This window comes from Lissotriton helveticus, chromosome 4_2, assembly GCF_964261635.1.
Source record: "Lissotriton helveticus chromosome 4_2, aLisHel1.1, whole genome shotgun sequence".
Lineage (NCBI taxonomy): Eukaryota > Metazoa > Chordata > Amphibia > Caudata > Salamandridae > Lissotriton > Lissotriton helveticus.
Window position 1 is genome coordinate 153,527,697 of NC_136064.1, and position 20,381 is coordinate 153,548,077.

The following is a 20,381-nucleotide window of genomic DNA, read 5'->3' on the forward strand; positions in this document are numbered from 1 at the left end:
ATGCCCCTGTACATATTAAACCTCCTCATTAAACTGCACACCAACACCTATGCCCAGGTCAGATGGGGGTTGAACGGGGAAAAAACCGATAAGATCAGGGTCGAGAGGGGAGTAAGGCAGGGTTGTGTACTGGCCCCTACCCTATTCTCCCTCTACATTAATGGAGTGGTAGATCATCTACTCGGCGAACCAGCAGACGCTCCCACCCTGGGAGGCGTAAAAATTCCAACCCTGCTGTTCGCCGATGACACCCTCCTCATCTCTAAAACCCCCCAAGGTCTTCAGACACTTCTGAACCGCTTTCAGGAGTTTTGCACCACCAAGGGTCTTGTCATCAACGTGGAAAAAACTAAGTACCTAGTTATGCACCCACCACGCAAACTTGGCCGCCCTCCCATTCTGAATTCCATACCCCTTGAAAGAGTGGCAGAATTTGACTACCTGGGAATTCGACTTAACGATGCGATGAGCTGGACAGCCCACATCAATAAAATGACAATGGCCCACAAAAGGGTGGGGGGGGCCCTCCTTAAGGAGTTCAACAATTCAACAAAACACTGTGTTGCCCCTCTACTAGACATATACAAAGCACGTGCGGTTCCTGCGTCACTCTATGGAGCCGAACTGTGGGGCCTGGGCAAAGTGGATTCATTGAGCAAGGCCGAAAACAAATTCATTAAAGACCTCCTTGCTATTCCATCGAGTAGCCCGACCATCCCAGTGCTCATGGACACTGGCTGCAAAGCTATAAGGGATCAGGCCCGTCTTCGACCCCTTTTGCTCTGGGCTCGTCTGTGGAGGGTTCCGGAGCTAAAATCTTATGCCAAGGGTCTAGCTGAGGTGATGCACTCCGACGGTTGGCATAGCATTAAATGGCTGAAGGACATTAAACATCTTTTAGGGGACCTAGGCCTGGATTCCTGCTGGCATAGCCACTCCGCTCCCCCGAAGGAGATCTTAAAAAAACTTTTTGGGGAGTGGGTTCGTGAGAAGTGTATCAGTAGCCAGCAGCACTGCAAAACCACCGCAGCTTTTCTGTTGTTAAAAGATGTCGCCACCTACGAGCCGTACATGGATATAATAACAATTGCCATGGATCGGTCCTTGTACATCAAATTTCGGCTAGGCACCCTACCCTTGGCCGACTTCTGCTCCGGGTGGAATAAAACCCAGCCCTCATCACGCTTTTGTGCTCTTTGCCCCGATAAACCAGAGACGGTGCCACACTTTCTTCTGAAATGCCCGGACTATGGTCGCCCCAGATCACGTTGGCTTGGTCCTATCTGCAGAGAACTGGGTACCCGCCAGTATTCCGTTGCCCTCCGGATTCTTTTAACTAACACAGCCCCCCCCATTGTTTGTGCTGTTGCTAAGTTTTTAAAATGGGCTTGGTTGATTAGATATAGAAGACTGTCCATATCAATTTAATCCTCTTTTTAATTTTTTTTAATTAATTTATATTGATCTAATGTGTTTTATTCTCTTATCGAATGCACAGTCTTACTTTTTTTTCGACATGCTGTTTTTATCTTTTGTACTGCTTTTATGATATATGCATATCGAAATAAAGCTATCAATCAATCTATCAATCAACAATGAAAACATTAGGTAATGAGAGAGCTGAAGATTTTGTGGTCCCCCTAACCTAGGGGTAGCACCAAGCAGATGCCTTGAACACAAAGAGCATAAACAAAAAGCACATTTTGTTGAACTTCAGTGGTGATCCCATCATTTTAGGACCACCCCAAGAACAGAGTTTGGCAAAAAACAATCCCAACCAAAGGCCCTGCAAAGCATTATGGGTCAAGATTAGCAGTGGCAGTGAATATTATAGTATCCAATATCAAAATAATTCTACAAAGAGCTGCAGTTCCACTGGTCGTCCCTAGATGTCCCTCACAAGTCAAATTCAAAGCATTGAAATTATTCTTACATCAAGCTGCAGTTCCACTGGTCGTCCCTAGATGTCCCTCACGAGTGAAATGCAAAACCATTGAAACCCTTTCATCAAGCTTTTGCATTTGACTCGTGAGGGTCATCTAGGGACGACCAGTGGAACTGCAGCTCTTTGTAGAATTCTTTTGATATTGTATACTATATAATATTCACTGCCCACTGCTAATTTCATCCCATAATGCTTTGCAGGGCCTTTGGTTGGGAATGTTTTTTTGCCAATAACTGTGTTTGGGTTTGTCCTAAGAGGATGGGACCACAACTAAATCGTTCAATAAGATGTGCATTTTTGTTTTCAAAGCATCTGTTTGGTACTCTCCCTACGTTAGGGAGGATCCCAAAATCATCACATCTCCCACTGCTTGCCAATTTTTCAGTTTCATCATTGTGAAAGTAATATATGCACTTTAGCATATGAAGATAGAAAAGCTAATTTTTTCATATCTGGTCATGTACAGGAAAATTTTTGCAATTTTAGCACAGTACATACAAGTACACAGGGCCCGATTCACAGAACTAACATAAGACAAAATCCTAAATTTACTACTTTTGGTATTCACAGAAGTTAGGATTTTGTCTTAAGACAGACTTAAGACAAAATCATAACTTAAGTCTGTCTTAAGACAAACTTTAGACAAAATCCTAACTTCTGTGAATACCAAAAGTAGTAAATTTAGGATTTTGTCTTAAGTTAGTTCTGTGAATCGGGCCCACAGTGTCTTCAACTATGCAAAGTTTAAAGTATATTATGTGAAGCTACGTGTAGTGCTGCTATGCAAACTACGCCCAGGCTTAATTTATGTTCAAGATTATTTAATTTTTTTAATTGTTTAAATGTTTTTAGTAATATTTGTTTTTCTGCTATCCAATACTTTCCCTACTGTTGCACTCACAGAAGTGTGAAAAGTAATTTGTACCTTTCCGCTATCGAGCCCTTTCTCTACTGTTGCACTCTATGAAGTGTGAATAGTAATTTTTACCCTTCTGGTATCCAGCACTTTCCCTGCTGTTGCACTCACTGGGGTGGGAATAGTAATTTCTACCCTTCGCTATCAAGCACTTTCCCTACTGTTGCACTCACTGGAGTGGGAATAGTAATTTTTATCCCTCCTCCTCCTCTATCGAGCACTTTCCTTTCTGTTGCACTCACTGGAAAGGGAATAGTAATTTTTACTCCTCCCCTATCCAATACTTTCTCTACTGTTGCACTTATTGCAGTTGGAATAGTAAATGTTATTGTTTCGCTATCCAACATTTTCCCTACTGTAATGTGTTGCGAAATGTATGTTTTAATTTTGTTTGAGTTTAAAGTTTTAATTAATTATATATTTTTTTTATTATTGATATATGTATATATTTTATTTTATATAATATAAAAGTTAAACAAATTAAATAAAGACAATAGTTAATAAAGTATTTAAAATAAATATATGTATATGTATAAATAATGTATGTGTGTTTATACTTTTTGTTAATTAAGTTTAATTTTCATATTTAGTTAAAATGTATATTAAATCTAATGTATTTTGTTATAGATAATACTAATATTTTATATTCTTAATATATATTATTTTATTTTATTCATATTTTTAAATCAATATTTTTACATTTATATTTTTAACTTCAATATTTTTGCACTTACCAGTTTAGGTATAGGGAGTCAATATTTTTACTATCTATATTTGGTTAAATATTTTTACGATCAATGTTTTTACCAGCGATATTCTATCAGTGAACCCTAACCAGCATCACCACAATGCAATGAATAGCTCTCGGATTCATCAGGTACCACTAACGTTGCATATGGACTGATTTTTTCAGTGGCTTTACTGAATCATTAGTACTTTCAGATCTCATCTGTTACTGCTCACTATGGATATGTGTTATGAGAAAGTTGCAAATCTACTTCACTTTCTGTCCATACATTGCTAATGTGTGGTTGGCCAGGGTGTTGCTCTACTCTCTCCATTTCCACTCTTCATTTGAGTGGCCAGTCTGAGTTGCATTGCCGTCCAGCTGTGTTGTGGGAAAGTGTACAAAGCAGTGCTTTGCGCTGCGATGTTTTGCACTGTGTCTGGGAGGAGTTATGAATTTATTTTAAGTATTTACTGAAGCAGCAAACCTGGTTAAGGGAAAGATGGTGCGCCAGCCCAAGAGCGGCATAACCAGGAGAAATATCTTCATTTCTTCTCATTAATTCCTCTTGCGTTCTGCAGCAGACATCGAAAGCTCACTATGCCTCTCAGGATTATGTTTTGTGCAGGAAATTATCCTGCCTGTAAAATAGGCACAATGAGAGAACAGAAGTGCATCATATCTTAGTGCAGAGCTCTCTCAATCACTCAGTGCAGCACAGGAAGTTATGTTATGTTGCACTGCATGAAATGTTAGTAAATTGGGCCTGGATTTATGCCAAGGTTGCAATGGTCATTCTGGTGTCTACATATCAGAGACAGAACAGAAGGAATGCTATAGAGACCCTCACTACTAGCTTATGTGTATGGTGACCCCTGCACTGAAGGGTCTATGGAAGGCTCTGATCCTGGGGTGCCCCCCTGGTGCTCATGCCCAGGGTAAGCCACACCAGGTCAGAGGGGGTTCCTTCTTGGTTCTGGCTGCCGGGGAGTGGAGCCCCCTTCTTGTCCAGTTTTGCCACATTAACAATGAGTCTTCATACACACCATCCTTAAGACAAGACTATTCACGATGGTTTCATCTGGAATTGGTGGCGTGGTTTCTGTGCCTTTAGAATATCACTGGGACACCCCATGAGGTAACTGTCATGTTCTATAAAATCATTCATTCATGTATTTTACTCATTTAATCATTCCTGTTATGTCACACACAGGATTTATGTGTTTTGTGTTTTCATCAGACTCAGGTGCAATAAGAAATGCACACCCTGTTAATTGATGAAAGGGATATGCAGATTTTCTTTTGGTGAGCACCAAAGTGTGCACATTTCTGCTCATAAACCCACAATAGACAGGTCTTATCACACCAAACATCCAACACCTTCCGGTCAGAGTTCACATGTTTGATAACACCTGATGACGTGGCACTCATAATGAGGGCCTTTATCTCATGAGATTCCTCCTGACAGCCAATCAGGGGTGAGGGTTCACTAATGCTGCCATCTCCCTGACAGGATTCCCTACCCTCTCAAGACCCCTGCAGAGCCCCACTATAGGGCCACTACAGACAGCTATGGTGGTTAGCTGCTTCAGACCAATACATATGTCTGTGAAATAACAGCAGGGAAGGTGGCTAGAAGCTATGGGTCGGTCTGCAAGCTCCCAGGTTACACATCGCAGTACCAGCTGCTCTCGGAGCAATAAAAGCTATTTTCTAAGAATGTGCCACAGATTCAGATCAGCTGAGGAAGCCTCACCACCTGCATGCATCTGTCTTGAAATCAATAAGAACAATTTGAAATCAACATTCAGTCGGAGATTCTGGTGGCGGCAGCGAGACAAGATGGCCACTCACTGGAACCCCTCCGAAGCACAATGCGGCTGTAAAATCATGAAAAAGGATGTCGGAAGCTCCTGGGAGCGGTGAGAAATGTGGGCTTACTGGCAATAATAAGATTTTCCAAATTGGAGAAACCCATATTCATCCTTATTTTCCTGCCCTTTCCATGGTTTTTGATATTTTTGGGCAACTTCACGATAGGTGTATTTCAAGGAAATTCTATGAGAGCGGACCGGTTCCTACTGATTAGTTTGCTTTTATGGTTACTCCATACAATGTCTGTATTCATCAGACCACTTGGTCAACAGCTGCGCATCCAGTTTCAATTTCGCCTTGGTGGATATTGAGGGACTTTACAAGCTATCCTGCTGCTTTTTGGCTAATACGAACATGGATTCTATGCACTCAAGTAAATCTCAAGCTTCTATCAATTCTAATGCCAATGAGCGCACGGAATCTGGTGGCAACGCTAATAAAAGGGATAAAAAAGACCCGTCTTCTCCAAACAAATCACCTCTGCCTTTGACACTGAGGATATTATGGACGAGCTGAGAAATATACAACCTTTTATGGTGGATACTTCTACGACGCGTCAAATAATTGAGGAAAAGTGGTCACGTTTGGATTCAAGACTTACTGAGGTTGAAAAAAGGATTGGTGATGCCCAGGATGTTGTCGCTAAGGTGGATATTTCTCATGGAATGGTAAGGGCATTCGTAACCCAGTCAAAAAGCATAGAGTGTTGTCTCATTTATCAAAATTGAAATGCCGAGTAGCTTTATTATCTGAAACACACCTTAGAGAGCCAGATATATCCTCCTTGTGCACACAATGGTTTGAGAGTGTGTTTGGCTCCCCTACTGTGAATAATAAGAATTGTGTTATAATATTATTTCATAAATCACTATGTACTCATTGCTGAATGAAGTTAAAGACGATAAAGGTAGATGGCTTTTGTTAAACATTAAGATAAATGATACCAAGTTTTATATATGCAATCTTTATGGTCCTAATGGTATAGATTTAGTATTTTGGAATCAGTTTTCCATTCTCCTTTCTTCCCATGCTTCAGAAAATCTTACAGTGGGTGGTGATTGTAACCAAATTATGGATCATTTTTTTTAGATCCGATATCTCAAACCAGGTTTATTCCAAACAAAATGCATAAGACCCTTCACAAAGCTATATCTTCTAGAGGGCTGATAGATGTTTGGAGAACTTCCCACCCTGATGTTTTAGAATTCTCTTTTTTCTCTCCCGTTCACAGATCATATTCTAGAATAGATGACATATTTTTCACACAACCTACTCGACTTTCGACACACTCTGATGATGTTTGATGTTGATATATTATTTTTGACATTGTTTGTTTATATATAATGTACAAGAGTGTAAATATTTCAATGTACAGTCTTTCCTGCTAATGTATGTGAAAGTAATTTGCAAAAAATAACAAAATAATTGCCATTTAATAAGTTTGCCTGGTTGGGATTTAATAAATATTTTTCCAGCCTCGAAATCGTTTTTGTTTTAAGTAAGTGTGGTTTAGGCACTTTGTGTGTTATATATTGACGCCACGGAAAAGCATCTTTCCGCACCCATCATAATATGGATGGCGGTGTCTAACAGACACGCCACCATATTAAAACCTTTTTCCGCCCGGTCAACTCGTTGACCGGGTGGAAAAGCGGCGGACGGTCTTCCCGTCCGCCACGGTCCCCCGCCATACTAATGTGGCAGGGGGAAATGGGTAGTGGGCGGGCTAGGATGTAGAGCGGATCGCCACCGCCATGCGGGCGGTGGCGATCCGCCCTACGTCCTAATGGGCCCCTTACACCTAAACTATATATTTTTATCTTTCAGTGTTTTACTGTGTGAAATTGAAATTAGTTAGTTAATTTTGCACATTGAAATAAATTTCGTATTAACGTGGAAGTTGGTAACCTCTGTGTAATCCGTAGTGCAATCCGAGGGTCATATGTATGAAAATTCCTTTTTGCAATTTCCTAATTGCGACTTTTATTGACTCACACTTAGAAATTCATAAAACTGCATGTACGGAAGCTGCCTGGCATCAAATTGTGACACAGAAAAGAGTCAATCATGAAATAAGAATCCACTAAGTGATTACCAATTCAATTGCACATAGCAAATTTAGTCGCAAGTAGCAAAAACAGTCTAACAATAGTAAAGCTGGTGCCTGATTCAAGGAGATGATCCCCAGCAGCCAGGAAGGGAAGCAGGGGGGACAACGCCGGAAGTCACTGAAAGCCCAGTATCACATCAGTTTGAGCCGATGATGGCACTATTTTCAGTGACTTTCAGCCGTGCTAAGCCTGCTGAACAAACAGCAGATGTGCTGCTAGACAATATGGCTAAAGGACATTCAAACGGACAAGACCAATAGTTCGGGCATTGCCAAGATCGATTAGCATTGCCATTGCTTGTTTTGTGTTTTACGATTTCATGCTAAACAAATGTGGAAGCTATAGTGAAAAACAGTTGAGGAGCTTTTGAAGTGAAGCTATGATGTGATGGGACGGCCAGAGCTGCCGACAGGGAACTTGGGAACAAAGTGGCATATTACCAAGCAATAGCGATAATTACCGCTATTGCTTGGTTAGAGACAAAAATTTACCGCTGAGCTGCGGCGATTTTTATCGCAGATAAACCTTGGTATTGGCCGCAATGCATGAATCTCGCTGAAAAGTCAGCGATATTCATGCATTACCGAGCTAATGCTCTTAGCCATGTTATCCACCTCCCATTGGATAACATGGCTAAGAACTGCTCAGGGCAGGTGTTAGCTTTTGGAGATATTCGCGCTTAGCGCGAATATCTCCAAAATTTGGTAATAGGAGATAGCGATGTTAGCGACTGTTTCCAGTCGCTAACATCTTGGCACGCCCACTTTGCATGTCATTAGTGATAAATATCACTGACATGCAAAATGGGGCCCAAGATGGTCGCTATCTCCTACTAGCTGTCGCTAACTGGTGTTAGCGACAGCTAGGTAACAGGGAGATAATTTTATCTCCGCTTTCTTGCCTTTTCAAGCCAAAAAAGCAGAGATAAACCCCCTTGATAATATGCCCCATAGTTCGAATCTCAGGGTCATCTGAACAGTTTGTGATTCTGGGCAAATTATTAAGGCTTCCCTCTGCATACGACAATGAATGTGTCATTGTGTAATGTAACTAGCGAGCACTTGAAGTGTTCCAATCCCATTGGCCTGATATTAGCACTTTTGCAAGATGGAAGAAGGATCATGCAAGAAAAATATAGAAGCAGCAGAGCTGAGGGAGGTAGTGGGGGACTGATCAAGGAAGTCAGCAGAAGAAGATGAGGGAATGGGCAAGCAATGATAGGGTGGGAGGAAGCAACAAACCAAACCCACCTTGGTTGAAGCAGGGTCAGCAACAAAATGAATGTGTCATTGTTGAATGTAACCGGCGAGCACTTAAAGTGCTCCAATAGCATTGGTTTGTGTTCGCGTTATGGCAATACAGAGGATGGCGTGAGTGCTCCAATACCATTGGACCGTGCAATAGTGCACAAGTGTCTGGCACTCAGTGTCAGTTTAAACAGCCACAAAGAAGAAGAATTTCATTTAATACAGCATTTTCGAGGAAGACAAGTATTGATTACAATCTTACGTAACTTTATTTATTTTAATGACCCCTTGGCCCTTCTACTCCAACTCAGTTATAACAACATGAGATGGTTCCGCCCCTTCGAGACAGCTACCCTCGGCAAGATGCCAACGAATATATGATTATACCACGATTTCAATTACCACGCATGGCTTTACCACGCGAATTTTACATCGCAAGTGGCTTTACCACGCTGGTATTTACAACGTAGGATTTTACTACGCCTAGAAACGTCTTACCTGCACGTCTTTCTCTACGAGCCCTTACTTCCATCCTCCATTGAAACAAGCGTCAAAACACGTATACCAAAATAAAAAAAGGACTGTTTTTTTGACGTACACGGCACGTCTTTGGGGGAGGCTCTTTCCTTTTTCTTTTAAAATTATGTTCGTTTTTTTTTTTAAAGTAAACTGCTTGTTATTTTTTGGGGGGGAGACCCCCCCCAGCCCCCCTCTGCCCCCGCTTGTTATTTTTGGGGGGGGAGACCCCCCCCAGCCCCGCTCTGCCCCCCAAGCCCACGCAGAACGACTCGAAGGAATACCACATCTCCCCCCCAGCCCGTGGTAAAGACGTCGTGGAAGGCACCCTGCGTGGAAGGCACCCTGCGTGGTAAGTGTCACGTGGTAAATGTTAGTAGTGGTAATGCCTTCGTGGTAAATGATGTTTCCCGATGCCAACACACTCAAACACTTCTGTGAGTATTTCTTTTCTTTTACTAGAAATACACCCCCTCTTCCCTGTCTCCTCTCGCTACCCTTTATCCTGCCGAAGCTTATAGAGGTGTCAAACAAAATGATGGTGGGAAGGAGGGAGTGAGGGAGGGAGGGAGGGAGGGAAGGACAGAGAGAGGGAGGGTAAGATGGAGGGAGGGAGGGCTGGAAGGGTGGAGGGAGGGCGGGAGGGACAGAGAGAGAGAACGACAGTGGGAGGGAGAGAGGGGAGAGGGAGGGAGGAAGGACACGATTGAGAGAGGGAGGGAAGGAGGGTACGAAAGATGGAAGGAGGGAGGTAAGAAAGTAAGGGAGGGAAGGGCAGAGAGATGGATGGTGGGAAGTAGGGAGGGGGAGAGATAGACAAAGAGAGGGAGAGACAGAAGGGAAGGGATGGACAGAGGATAGAAGGACAGTGGGAGGGAGGGAGTGAGCGAGGGAGGGTAGGAGGCAAAACAGGACAGAAAGAGGGAGGGAAGAAGGCAAGGGATGGAGGGAAGGGGCAGGATGGAAGGAGGTAGGGAGGGAAGGAGGGAAGAACAGAGGGAGAGAGGGAGGGAAGAACAAAGGGGGAAGAGGGAAGGTGGGTGGGAGGGAACGGTGGAGCAAAGGCAGGATGGAGAGAGGGAGGGAAGGAGGGACAGATGGAAGGGTGAAGGTTAGGAAGAATGGAAGAGTGAGGGATGGAGGGTAGTAGACTGTGCTGGGTAAGACTCGGTCTCAGGGTTGTGAAGATTATTTATAAGTCTTAGTATCATCACTAGGTGCTTCAAATTGAACAAAGCTTCAGTAGATGACGTTGACTAGACTCTGGCAAGAAACCTTACAGGTGGATCAACACAGAGCAGTGATTGACCAGTGAGGAAGGGGTCTTTCCCTTCACCCTTGGCTCCAGAGTTGAGTTATGTTTAATGAAGTGCAGTAATGGTTCATCCAGCCCTACTTGATGAAATGATTGCCACCAGAGGTCACTTTTGTATTTTGACAGAAGTGTTTAAAGCCTTCATTATGCGGGGAAGTTTTATTTTTACACACAGGTTCCACCTTTTACCTGCACAGGTCACTCCAGCATTCCGTCCCGTTGGACAGGTATTAACACTCCAGCCTCGCTGTGCACATTTCCATAGGGCAGACTCCTCTCCTTGGCATTGGACATCACTCATCAAGACTGGCAAAGAGCTGATCCCGAATGATGAATTATACTGATAGCTTTGAACAGCTCCACATCTAAGCTGTCTGCAGACCACCGATGCGTCCTTCTGATCCCAGGCGTCGTCACAAACTTTACCCCACACTCCATTGTGCCTGAGCTCCACTCTTCCAGCACAGAGAGAGTTGCCGTTCACCAACCGGATCTGATCAGGACCTGGGAAGAGATTAAAAAGCCATTGGAAAGAAATGCAAGGAAAAGGAACTAATATAACATAATATTTTTCATCAATAAAAAGGTACTTTTCAGTGACAAAGAATGTGGGAATAAATCTTATAAAAATAGGAATATTCTTTTTGTAATCTCTAAACAGATATGTTGGCAGCATCCTCTATTTGCAACTATGCATTCCTCATTTGAATGGGATATAATCCATGGGCACAGAGAGTCCGAGGGGCATATTATCAAGGGCCTTATCTCCGCTTTTTTGGCTTTTAAAGCCAAAGGGGCCAAAGCCGAGGGGCATATTATCAAGGGCCTTATCTCTGCTTTTTTGGCTTTTAAAGCCAAAAAAGCAGAGATAATCTTTTCGCCCTATTTGCAAGCCGGTGCTAACATGCATTAGCGCATGTTATCAGCCGTTGGCCTCCCCGGGGGCTAATTAACAATAAAGTGGGCTTTTGGTTTTCTTTTCTTTTTCACAGCATACGCGTACCTTAAGCGTATACTGCGACTTTAAAAAAAAAATAAAAAAAAAATCTTTTTTGCCTTGGGGGTCCTTGTGGGACGTCCTGGGCAGGCCTAGGGTATCAGGGTGTTTCTACCCTGCCCCCTTGCGTGTTTTCCTCGTTTCTTTCGCTGCTTTCTTGTGCCTCAGTTCTACCGAGGCACAAGATGGCTGCCAACACTTCCTGGTTTGGAGTGTTGATATACACTCGACAGCCAAATAACATGCAGCTCGTGCTCGTAATGGTACGCATACTATCCTCGTACAGTTCTCGTACGGTATTACTTTTGATTTTCTCAGGAACTACTGAACAAATTTACACCATTTAACAAAAAGCATAAACTGTGAACCGAACTCTACCTTCTTGCCAAATTTGGTGTAATTCCGTTCAGCAGTTCGGGCTGTAGCCTCACTTAAGGAACCCTATGTAAAATTGCATGGGGAAAACACGTTTTGGGCACCCCTTTTTTCTCGGCCCCTGCTTTACGAATCACCCTCACACTTTCAGGGAAGAAGCAGAGCAGGCCATTTTCATGGAGAATTTCATGAAAACTCATTGACCGACACCAAAGTTATTCCAAATAGAATCTTGTGGATTTCCTATGGAAACTAGGTCCTAACTATAACTACCTACTGGCGACTGCCAGTAGGTATATATAGTTAGGATTGGCTACCATAGGAAATCCGCAGCATTCTATTGGGAATAAATTTGGCGCCGGTTGAGGAATTTGCGTGTAATTTTCTAAAATTTTGACCAGCTCCGCTGCGCTCCTTCCCTGGAAGTTTCGGGGGGATTCGTGAAGTGGGGGCTGAGAAAAAAGGGGGGTCCCAAAACGTGTTTTCCCCATGTTAATTTCCATAGGACGTTCTGACAAGTCTACAGCCCGAACCGCTGAACGGAATTACACCAAACTTGGCAAAAATGTAGGGACTGGTACGCAGAAGTGCCTTTGCTATATTTGGGGAAAATTGCTCCAGTGGTTTTTATGAAAACTAACTTCAAAAACACATATATATCTGGGCGGAGCCTAACCACACATCTGATCTGATTGGCTGTCAGCACTTCATCCAAGAAGTGTTGGCAGCCATCTTGGGACCAATATACATGAACGCACCTCATTAAAAAGCATTGTAGTTAATAGAGGGTTTTAGGACTTTAGTTACATTATAAATCATTATAATCATTTGTTGATGGTACTCATTTTAGGAATTGTGGTGTGTTCTAAGGTGATTTTACCATGTGAAAAAGACTTCTGCTGGGATATCATGAATCATGTTTGAAAGAAAACTATCATCTCATGCTTTTCCCACAGTGGTTTGGAAGGGGATCTATAAGCTAAACTGAAAGCACATTTTCTGTAAATTCACATTATCTTTCTCAGTCATGTGAGAATGAAGTCTGACATTCTCAGTAAAACATGTACATCCAACAAGGACAGAGACTGTCGGTTGATTCCTTTGTGTTCTACTGCAGCCTCTTAGAGTGTTCTAAAGAACAACTAGAGCGCTAACAGTCCTACTTATTACAAAGGTATGGCACACCTGAAGCCATCTTGATTGGAATAAAGTGGTAACTCTTAAAACATTTAATTTAAAAAGGAGCAAAATGAGGAGATATATTTTGCCATAGAAAGTATGATTAGTGCTGCAGAAAGAAAAATTAGGGCACATTTTGAGTGACTTCTCAAATCCTCTTCAATTTCATTAAAAAAGTCTGACATGCAGTCTCCCAAGATGGCCACGAGAGACAAAAGAGCCCAAATGTAGCCCAAATATCACCAGATGTAGCCCAAGTATAGCCCAATGACAGAATGTCCCAGAGTGTTCTAAAGAACAACTAGAGCGCTAACATTCCTACTTATTACAAAGGTATGGAACACCTGAAGCCATCTTGATTGGAATAAAGTGGTAACTCTTAAAAATTTAATTTAAAAAGGAGTAAAATGAGGGGGTATATTTTGCCATAGAAAGTATAATTAGTGCTGCAGAAAGAAAAATTAGGGCACATTTTGAGTGACTTCTCAAATCCTCTAAAATTTCATTAAAAAGTTCTGACATGCAGTCTCCCAAGATGGCCACCAGAGACAAAAGAGCCCAAATGGCCCCCAAAAATCACCAGATGTAGCCCAAGTATAGCCCAATGACAGAATGTCCCAGAGTGTTCTAAAGAACAACTAGAGCGCTAACAGTCTTACTTATGACAAAAGTATGGCACACCAGAAGCCATCTTGATTGGAATGAAGTGGTTAGTCTGAACACATTTAATTTAAAAAGGCACAAAATGAGGGGGTTCATTTTGCCATAGAAAGTATGATTAGTGCTTCAGAAAGAAAAATTAGGGCACATTTTGAGTGACTTCTCAAATCCTCTTCAATTTCATTAAAAAAATTCTGACATGCAGACTGAAACATGCACTTTGAATACAAGCAGCAGACTTCCCTGGTGAGCAGTAGCTTTACTACAATGATCTAATGAGCAACTAGAGTGCTAACATTCAGAATTTATGGCAAATGTGTGACACATCTGAATGCCTTCTTGATGGAACCAAAGTAAACAAGCATTGAAAATGCAATAGATCTCGCCCTCGTTTAAGTTAAAGCCATTCTGTTTGTAATGAGGTGGCTTTTAAGCTTTGCTTTTATTAGTGTTTTTTAAACTTTCATGTAAATAACATGCATATGTATGCATATATGTATATGTATGCATGCTTTTATATTTGTATATATATAGATATACAGATTATATATGTTTATATATGTATGTATATATATATATTCACTGAAAAAACCATAGGTTATAGACCATATATAGTTAGGAATTAGCATTTACAAAACCTTGAAAATTCACTGAAAAAACCATAGGTTATAGACCATATATAGTTAGGAATTAGCATTTAAAAAACCTTATTTTACTCACACAAAACCATTGAAATTCCATATATAGTTAGTTGCACTAACTATATATCGCGCACCTGCAATCCACTGCTGATGATGTCACATATTACATCATTCATGACATGGTCAGTGACATCACTGATGACATCACTGATGACATCTCAAATGACATCACTGATGACATCACTGATGACATCTCATTTGACATCAATGACCACATCACTGATGATATCATTCATGTGACAATACAATGCATCTCCTCACATTTTAATATAACCTCTGTTTCACCCAGTGTTAAATACAGAATATAATTTTTGAAACCATTGACACACCAATACTAGTTACTACATACGCACTCACTGATTCCTACGTCTACACACACCTTCACTCATTCACCCATACTATCATTCATACATACAATCACTCATCTTTACAACACTATCATATGCACTCATACACCTATACAGACACTCACAGTCTGCCACTCATCCATGGAGTTACTCACACACCTAGTCAGTCCTGTAAAGAATCAATGACACTTCCATTTTCTTGTCTATACAGTTAAACATAGAGCACCTTACATTTTCAAACATATACTAACACATACTTACCTTGTTATACAATCATTGATACAAGTACACATTGATCTGCACAGAGTCACACACCTCCCAGCCAGCCACACACACACTCAGTCTCCCATACAAATACTTGGACAATCAATCAGTAACCCATATAGTTAATCATATAGCTACTGATCAAAACATGCAGCAGTTTACAGAACAACAGACATAATGATGCACAAATTAAGACACTTTAGTCACTAACCCATGCACTCAGTGAGACACATTTAATCACTCACTCATGCATTCAGTCATGCACCTACTAAATACTTTGTCCAGACACTTATACTTCCACTCATTCTTCAATATGTAAGACACATTTTAACTTTACAGAAACATACAGTCACTGGATGTTGTCATCAGTGATGTCATCAGTGATGTCATTTGAGATGTCATCAGTGATGTCATCAGTGATGTCACTGACCATGTCATGAATGATGTAATATGTGACATCATCAGCAGTGGATTGCAGGTGCGCGATATATAGTTAGTGCAACTAACTATATATGGAATTTCAATGGTTTTGTGTGAGTAAAATAAGGTTTTTTAAATGCTAATTCCTAACTATATATGGTCTATAACCTATGGTTTTTTCAGTGAATTTTCAAGGTTTTGTAAATGCTAATTCCTAACTATATATGGTCTATAACCTATGGTTTTTTCAGTGAATTTCAATGGTTTTTTAATAGCAAATATCATAAGCTGTCGAATGTCAAGTACGTGGTAAGTGAAAACATTTTCGTGTTTATGCACACTGATCTGCTTTGAATGGTGCCCCCCCCCCCTCATTTCTATTAGGAGTACTCTCTCTTTGCAGATAGTGAAAGGTAGTTAACGCAGGTCTTTGCCCCCATTGTAATCCGTCGTGCCTGCTTCTCTCTCCATTTGATTCATTGTTATCCAAGTATTTACTGTTTTAGAATTAGTTCTCTTTGGTTCATTCTCTATTTACAAACAAACACAGAGTCGCAATACTCTGTTTAGTCTTTGCAGATAACGAAAAATCGTGTAAAAAAAAAGAAAAGGAATCGAGCAAAATCAGTAGGCCACTAATGGGATCTCTTTTTGACCTCGCTAAAATAGAAACATTAGGAACAACCCCTCATGACAAATACAAAACTAGTGAGATGAACTGAACTCCACACAATGATGGCTGCAAAACAGCTCGGCTCCGCCACCCACCCCGCCCAAAATAACGATAAAGAACGGCTGCCATGATTGGTTGCGGAATGACCACGACGGAGCTACGAAATGGTGCTGCTCTCATGCTAACCCCAGCTTCAGTCTGAAACATCCAGAAACACTGTAGACTACCAATTCGATCAGTTCCGGTAGCGCCCCAATGTAACCCGGTAGAGAAGAACTAGCCCTCCCCTCTTTGACTGATGGTTCTTGTTGCCTGTCCCTTCTGTTGTCATTTAACAGAACTATTTAGCCTGCTGAAAGGGGTTGTGTTCCGACCGCTGGTTGGTGGAGACATTTTGACTATATTCTGTACCTGCGTTGTCGCGTAATGCGTCATATGACGCGCCGCGTTAGCGCATCCGGAAGTCATCCGGGGCGCGCAGCGCGTAACGTAAGCATAACAAGTCATGTGACTTGTTAATAAAACTTTTCATTGGTTCATTTTACTTTTCTTATTGTAATGATGAAAGGCTTGGTCATATGACCTAAAAATTACGCTTTTCATTACTTCCGAACATTATTTTTTCTTAAATATATGTTATAATGTTCCAGGCTAATGTACTTTCCCGGAAATTTTACAACTGTCCTGCAAGTAAAATATATTCTTTTTTCGAGAAAAAGAGCGTTTCTTCGTCCCATGACGGAGCCGTTGAGCAAAAGAGGGTCGACCTGCTGTCTTAGTCGCCGATACGCCTGAATATGAGATTCTTATCGATCACTTTATGTTGCAGGAATAGAAAACACAACAGCCCTTGACCATTTATCTTTACTGCGTTCCTTCGTATTATACCTTTTACCCTTCATGTAATTGGTCTGCTTTATTTCACTTGCCTTTTAATGATTCTAAAACAGTGACTATTATTAAAAACTTTACCAATGTATATACTACTACCATGTTTTCTTTTAAAAACCTTTATTGTGAAAATTTCATTATACAAATACGAGCCTATAACCACGTGGGCCGGCCACGGAGCAAACTGTAATCGTATATGATGAATAGACATTTACACTGTAGAGGAACGTAACGGGCGGGCCATTAGGTTGCAAGAACTAAGGTGTCTAACAGTTACGGAATCGGTGGACGTACATTTTATAATTAAAATACGACAGGGCCAGTTACAATAAAATTATCTAGATATACATTTGCGGGCAAGTACCATGGGTGACGTTAATTCGAACTTTCAACAGTACAGTAATCAATAACACATCAGAACTTAATATCAATAGGGATGTCGAAATATTCAATCAATTCTCGTCCCCGCCCGCCATGTGCTTCAAAACTGCATACGTATCTCGTGATTTCAAGGTTCTGCAACCAGTACACAACAAGGAGTTACGAGTCCCATTTATTCTGGCGCCATTTTGGGCGAGGACGGGCAGGTCCAGGATATAGTCAAAATGTCTCTACCAACCATCGACTATGATGATGTTCATATGCTGTATTTATTAGAGTAACACTCATCTGTCCACATGAAATTAATTTGCCACAATCTAAACATGTCATTTTAATCTTTCCAAAGTTCTTCTAAATATTTGGGACCGTTTCCCTTGCCTCTGAAGCTCTCAGTGCCACTTCTTTCATGAATGTACTAGCAGGTCAGGGGTTCTCCTCCAAATCTCTCTTTTATGCAGCACTATAATTAATTGGTGCCACCTCTCCATATGACGATGCATGGTATAGTTACCACAACTATATTTTTTTTCGGTTCCTCTGGAGAGTTCATCGTGGCAGATGAAGCGTGTAACGTACCGGGCATTTACCTTTTTTTGCATGTACAGGAAAGGAAAAAAAAATCGAGCGTCCGAGTTCTAAGGTGTCCCAGGGCCATTTTAGTGGACCAGGCCCAAATCCAAAGAACAGGCCGCCATTTTGAGAGTCCTGTTGCAGCCGCCTGTCGCTGTAGCATCAAGAGCAGCCGAAACTCAGCTGAATGGCAACTGAAACGGTAAAGGGGCGCCCCACTACAGCAGACGAGCCAGGCCCAAATCCAAAGAACAGCTATCTCACAGGCTAATGGGGCGACCCACGCCGAGTTTCAGCATTGTAGGATGACCACACAAGTACAGCAACTTGCTAGACATCACCTCGGTGCCATCCGGATCTCGGCGCCCCACTGCAGATGAAGTGCCTCTCAACTATGAAACCACCACGGTGATATCCGGATCTTGGCGCGTTGTGCTGCCTTCGGCCTATTCGCACATCGGTCCGCTACTGACGCCATCTCACAGGCTAATGGGGCGACCCACGCCGAGTTTCAGCATTGTAGGATGACCACACCAGTACAGCAACTTGCTAGACATCACCTCGGTGCCATCCGGATCTCGGCGCCCCACTGCAGATGAAGTGCCTCTCAACTATGAAACCACCACGGTGACATCCGGATCTTGGCGCGTTGTGCTGCCTTCGGCCTATTCGCACATCGGTCCGCTACTGACGCCATCTCACAGGCTAATGGGGCGACCCACGCCGAGTTTCAGCATTGTAGGATGACCACACCAGTACAGCAACTTGCTAGACATCACCTCGGTGCCATCCGGATCTCGGCGCCCCACTGCAGATGAAGTGCCTCTCAACTATGAAACCACCACGGTGACATCCGGATCTTGGCGCGTTGTGCTGCCTTCGGCCTATTCGCACATCGGTCCGCTACTGACGCCATCTCACAGGCTAATGGGGTGACCCACGCCGAGTTTCAGCATTGTAGGATGACCACACCAACTTGCTAGACATCACCTCAGTGCCATCCGAATCTTGGCATCTCAACGCCTTGTGGTGTCAGTCAGAAAATATTGTTGTGCTGCCTTCGGCCTATTCGCACATCGGTCCGCTACTGACGCCATCTCACAGGCCAACGGGGCGCCCCACGCCGACTTTCAGCATTGTAGGATGGCCACACCAGTGCGGCAACTTGCTACACACCACCTCGGTGCCATCCGGATCTTGGCATCTCAGCGCCTTGTGGTCTCTTCTACACCGGAAATATAGTAGAAAATATTGTTGCGCTGCCTTTGGCCCCATTCACACATCAGTCCGCTACTGACACCATCTCACAGGCCAACGGGGCGCCCCACGCCGACTTTCAACATTGTAGGATGGCCACAGAAGTGCGACAACTTACTAGACACCACCTCGGTGCCATCCGGATCTTGGCGCGTTGTGCTGCCTTCGGCCTATTCGCACATCGGTCCGCTACTGACGCAAACTCACAGGCCAACGGGGCGCCCCACGCCGACTTTCAGCATTGTAGGATGGCCACACCAGTGCGGCAACTTCCTACACACCACCTCGGTGCCATCCGGATCTTGGCGCGTAGTGAAGCTGCAGCAGCTGCAAATAAGCTTCAGACAGTGTTACAACCGCTGCTCAGAACTCTCAACTATGACACCACCTCGATGCCATCCGGATCTTGGCGCGTTGTATTGCCTTCGGCCTATTCGCACATCGGTCCGCTACTGACGCCGCCTCACGAGCCAACGTATTTTCTCCGCATTTTATACCCTATGCCGCATAACAGGTCATGTGACTTGTTTATAAAACTTTTCATTGGTTCATTTTACTTTTGGTTTCCTAATGATGGAAGGCTTGATCATATGACCTAAAAACAACACTTTTCATTGGATGAAAACTTTTTTTTTCCCCCAAACGATGAAAGCCCCACCTTGTTTCTGGATGTTTCAGACTGAAGCTGGCGTCACCATGAGAGCACCACCATCTCGTAGCTCCGTCGTGGTCATTCCGCGAGCAATCATGGCAGCCGCTCCCCACCAGAAGCCTGCAGGAGTCGGGGCCCCCAAAACTTTTGATGAATTCTCAAGGCGGAGGGGACGCTTTCGAGAATGGGGTCCAAGACCTAGCAGACAAGCGTCCGATTTCCAAGGTGTCCCAGGGCCATTTCAGTGGACCAGGCCCAAAAAGGAAACAGCCTGCCGCCATTTTGAGAGTCCTGTGACAGCCGCCTATCGCTGCACCGCAAGAGTGGGCGCAACTCAGCTGAATGGCGGATTTTGACACAGT

At 42.8% G+C, this 20,381-nt stretch overlaps 1 protein-coding gene across 1 annotated transcript in view; it reads right to left on the reverse strand.

Moving 5' to 3' along the window:
* The window catches only part of LOC144752012 (soluble scavenger receptor cysteine-rich domain-containing protein SSC5D-like), a 189,370-nt gene that overhangs the window by 54,730 nt on the left and 114,259 nt on the right, over nucleotides 1–20,381 (reverse strand). Inside the window, exon 3 of the mRNA XM_078639972.1 lies at nucleotides 10,842–11,156. Coding sequence (XP_078496098.1) covers nucleotides 10,842–11,156 — 315 coding nt within the window. The remainder of the gene's footprint in view (nucleotides 1–10,841; nucleotides 11,157–20,381) is intronic.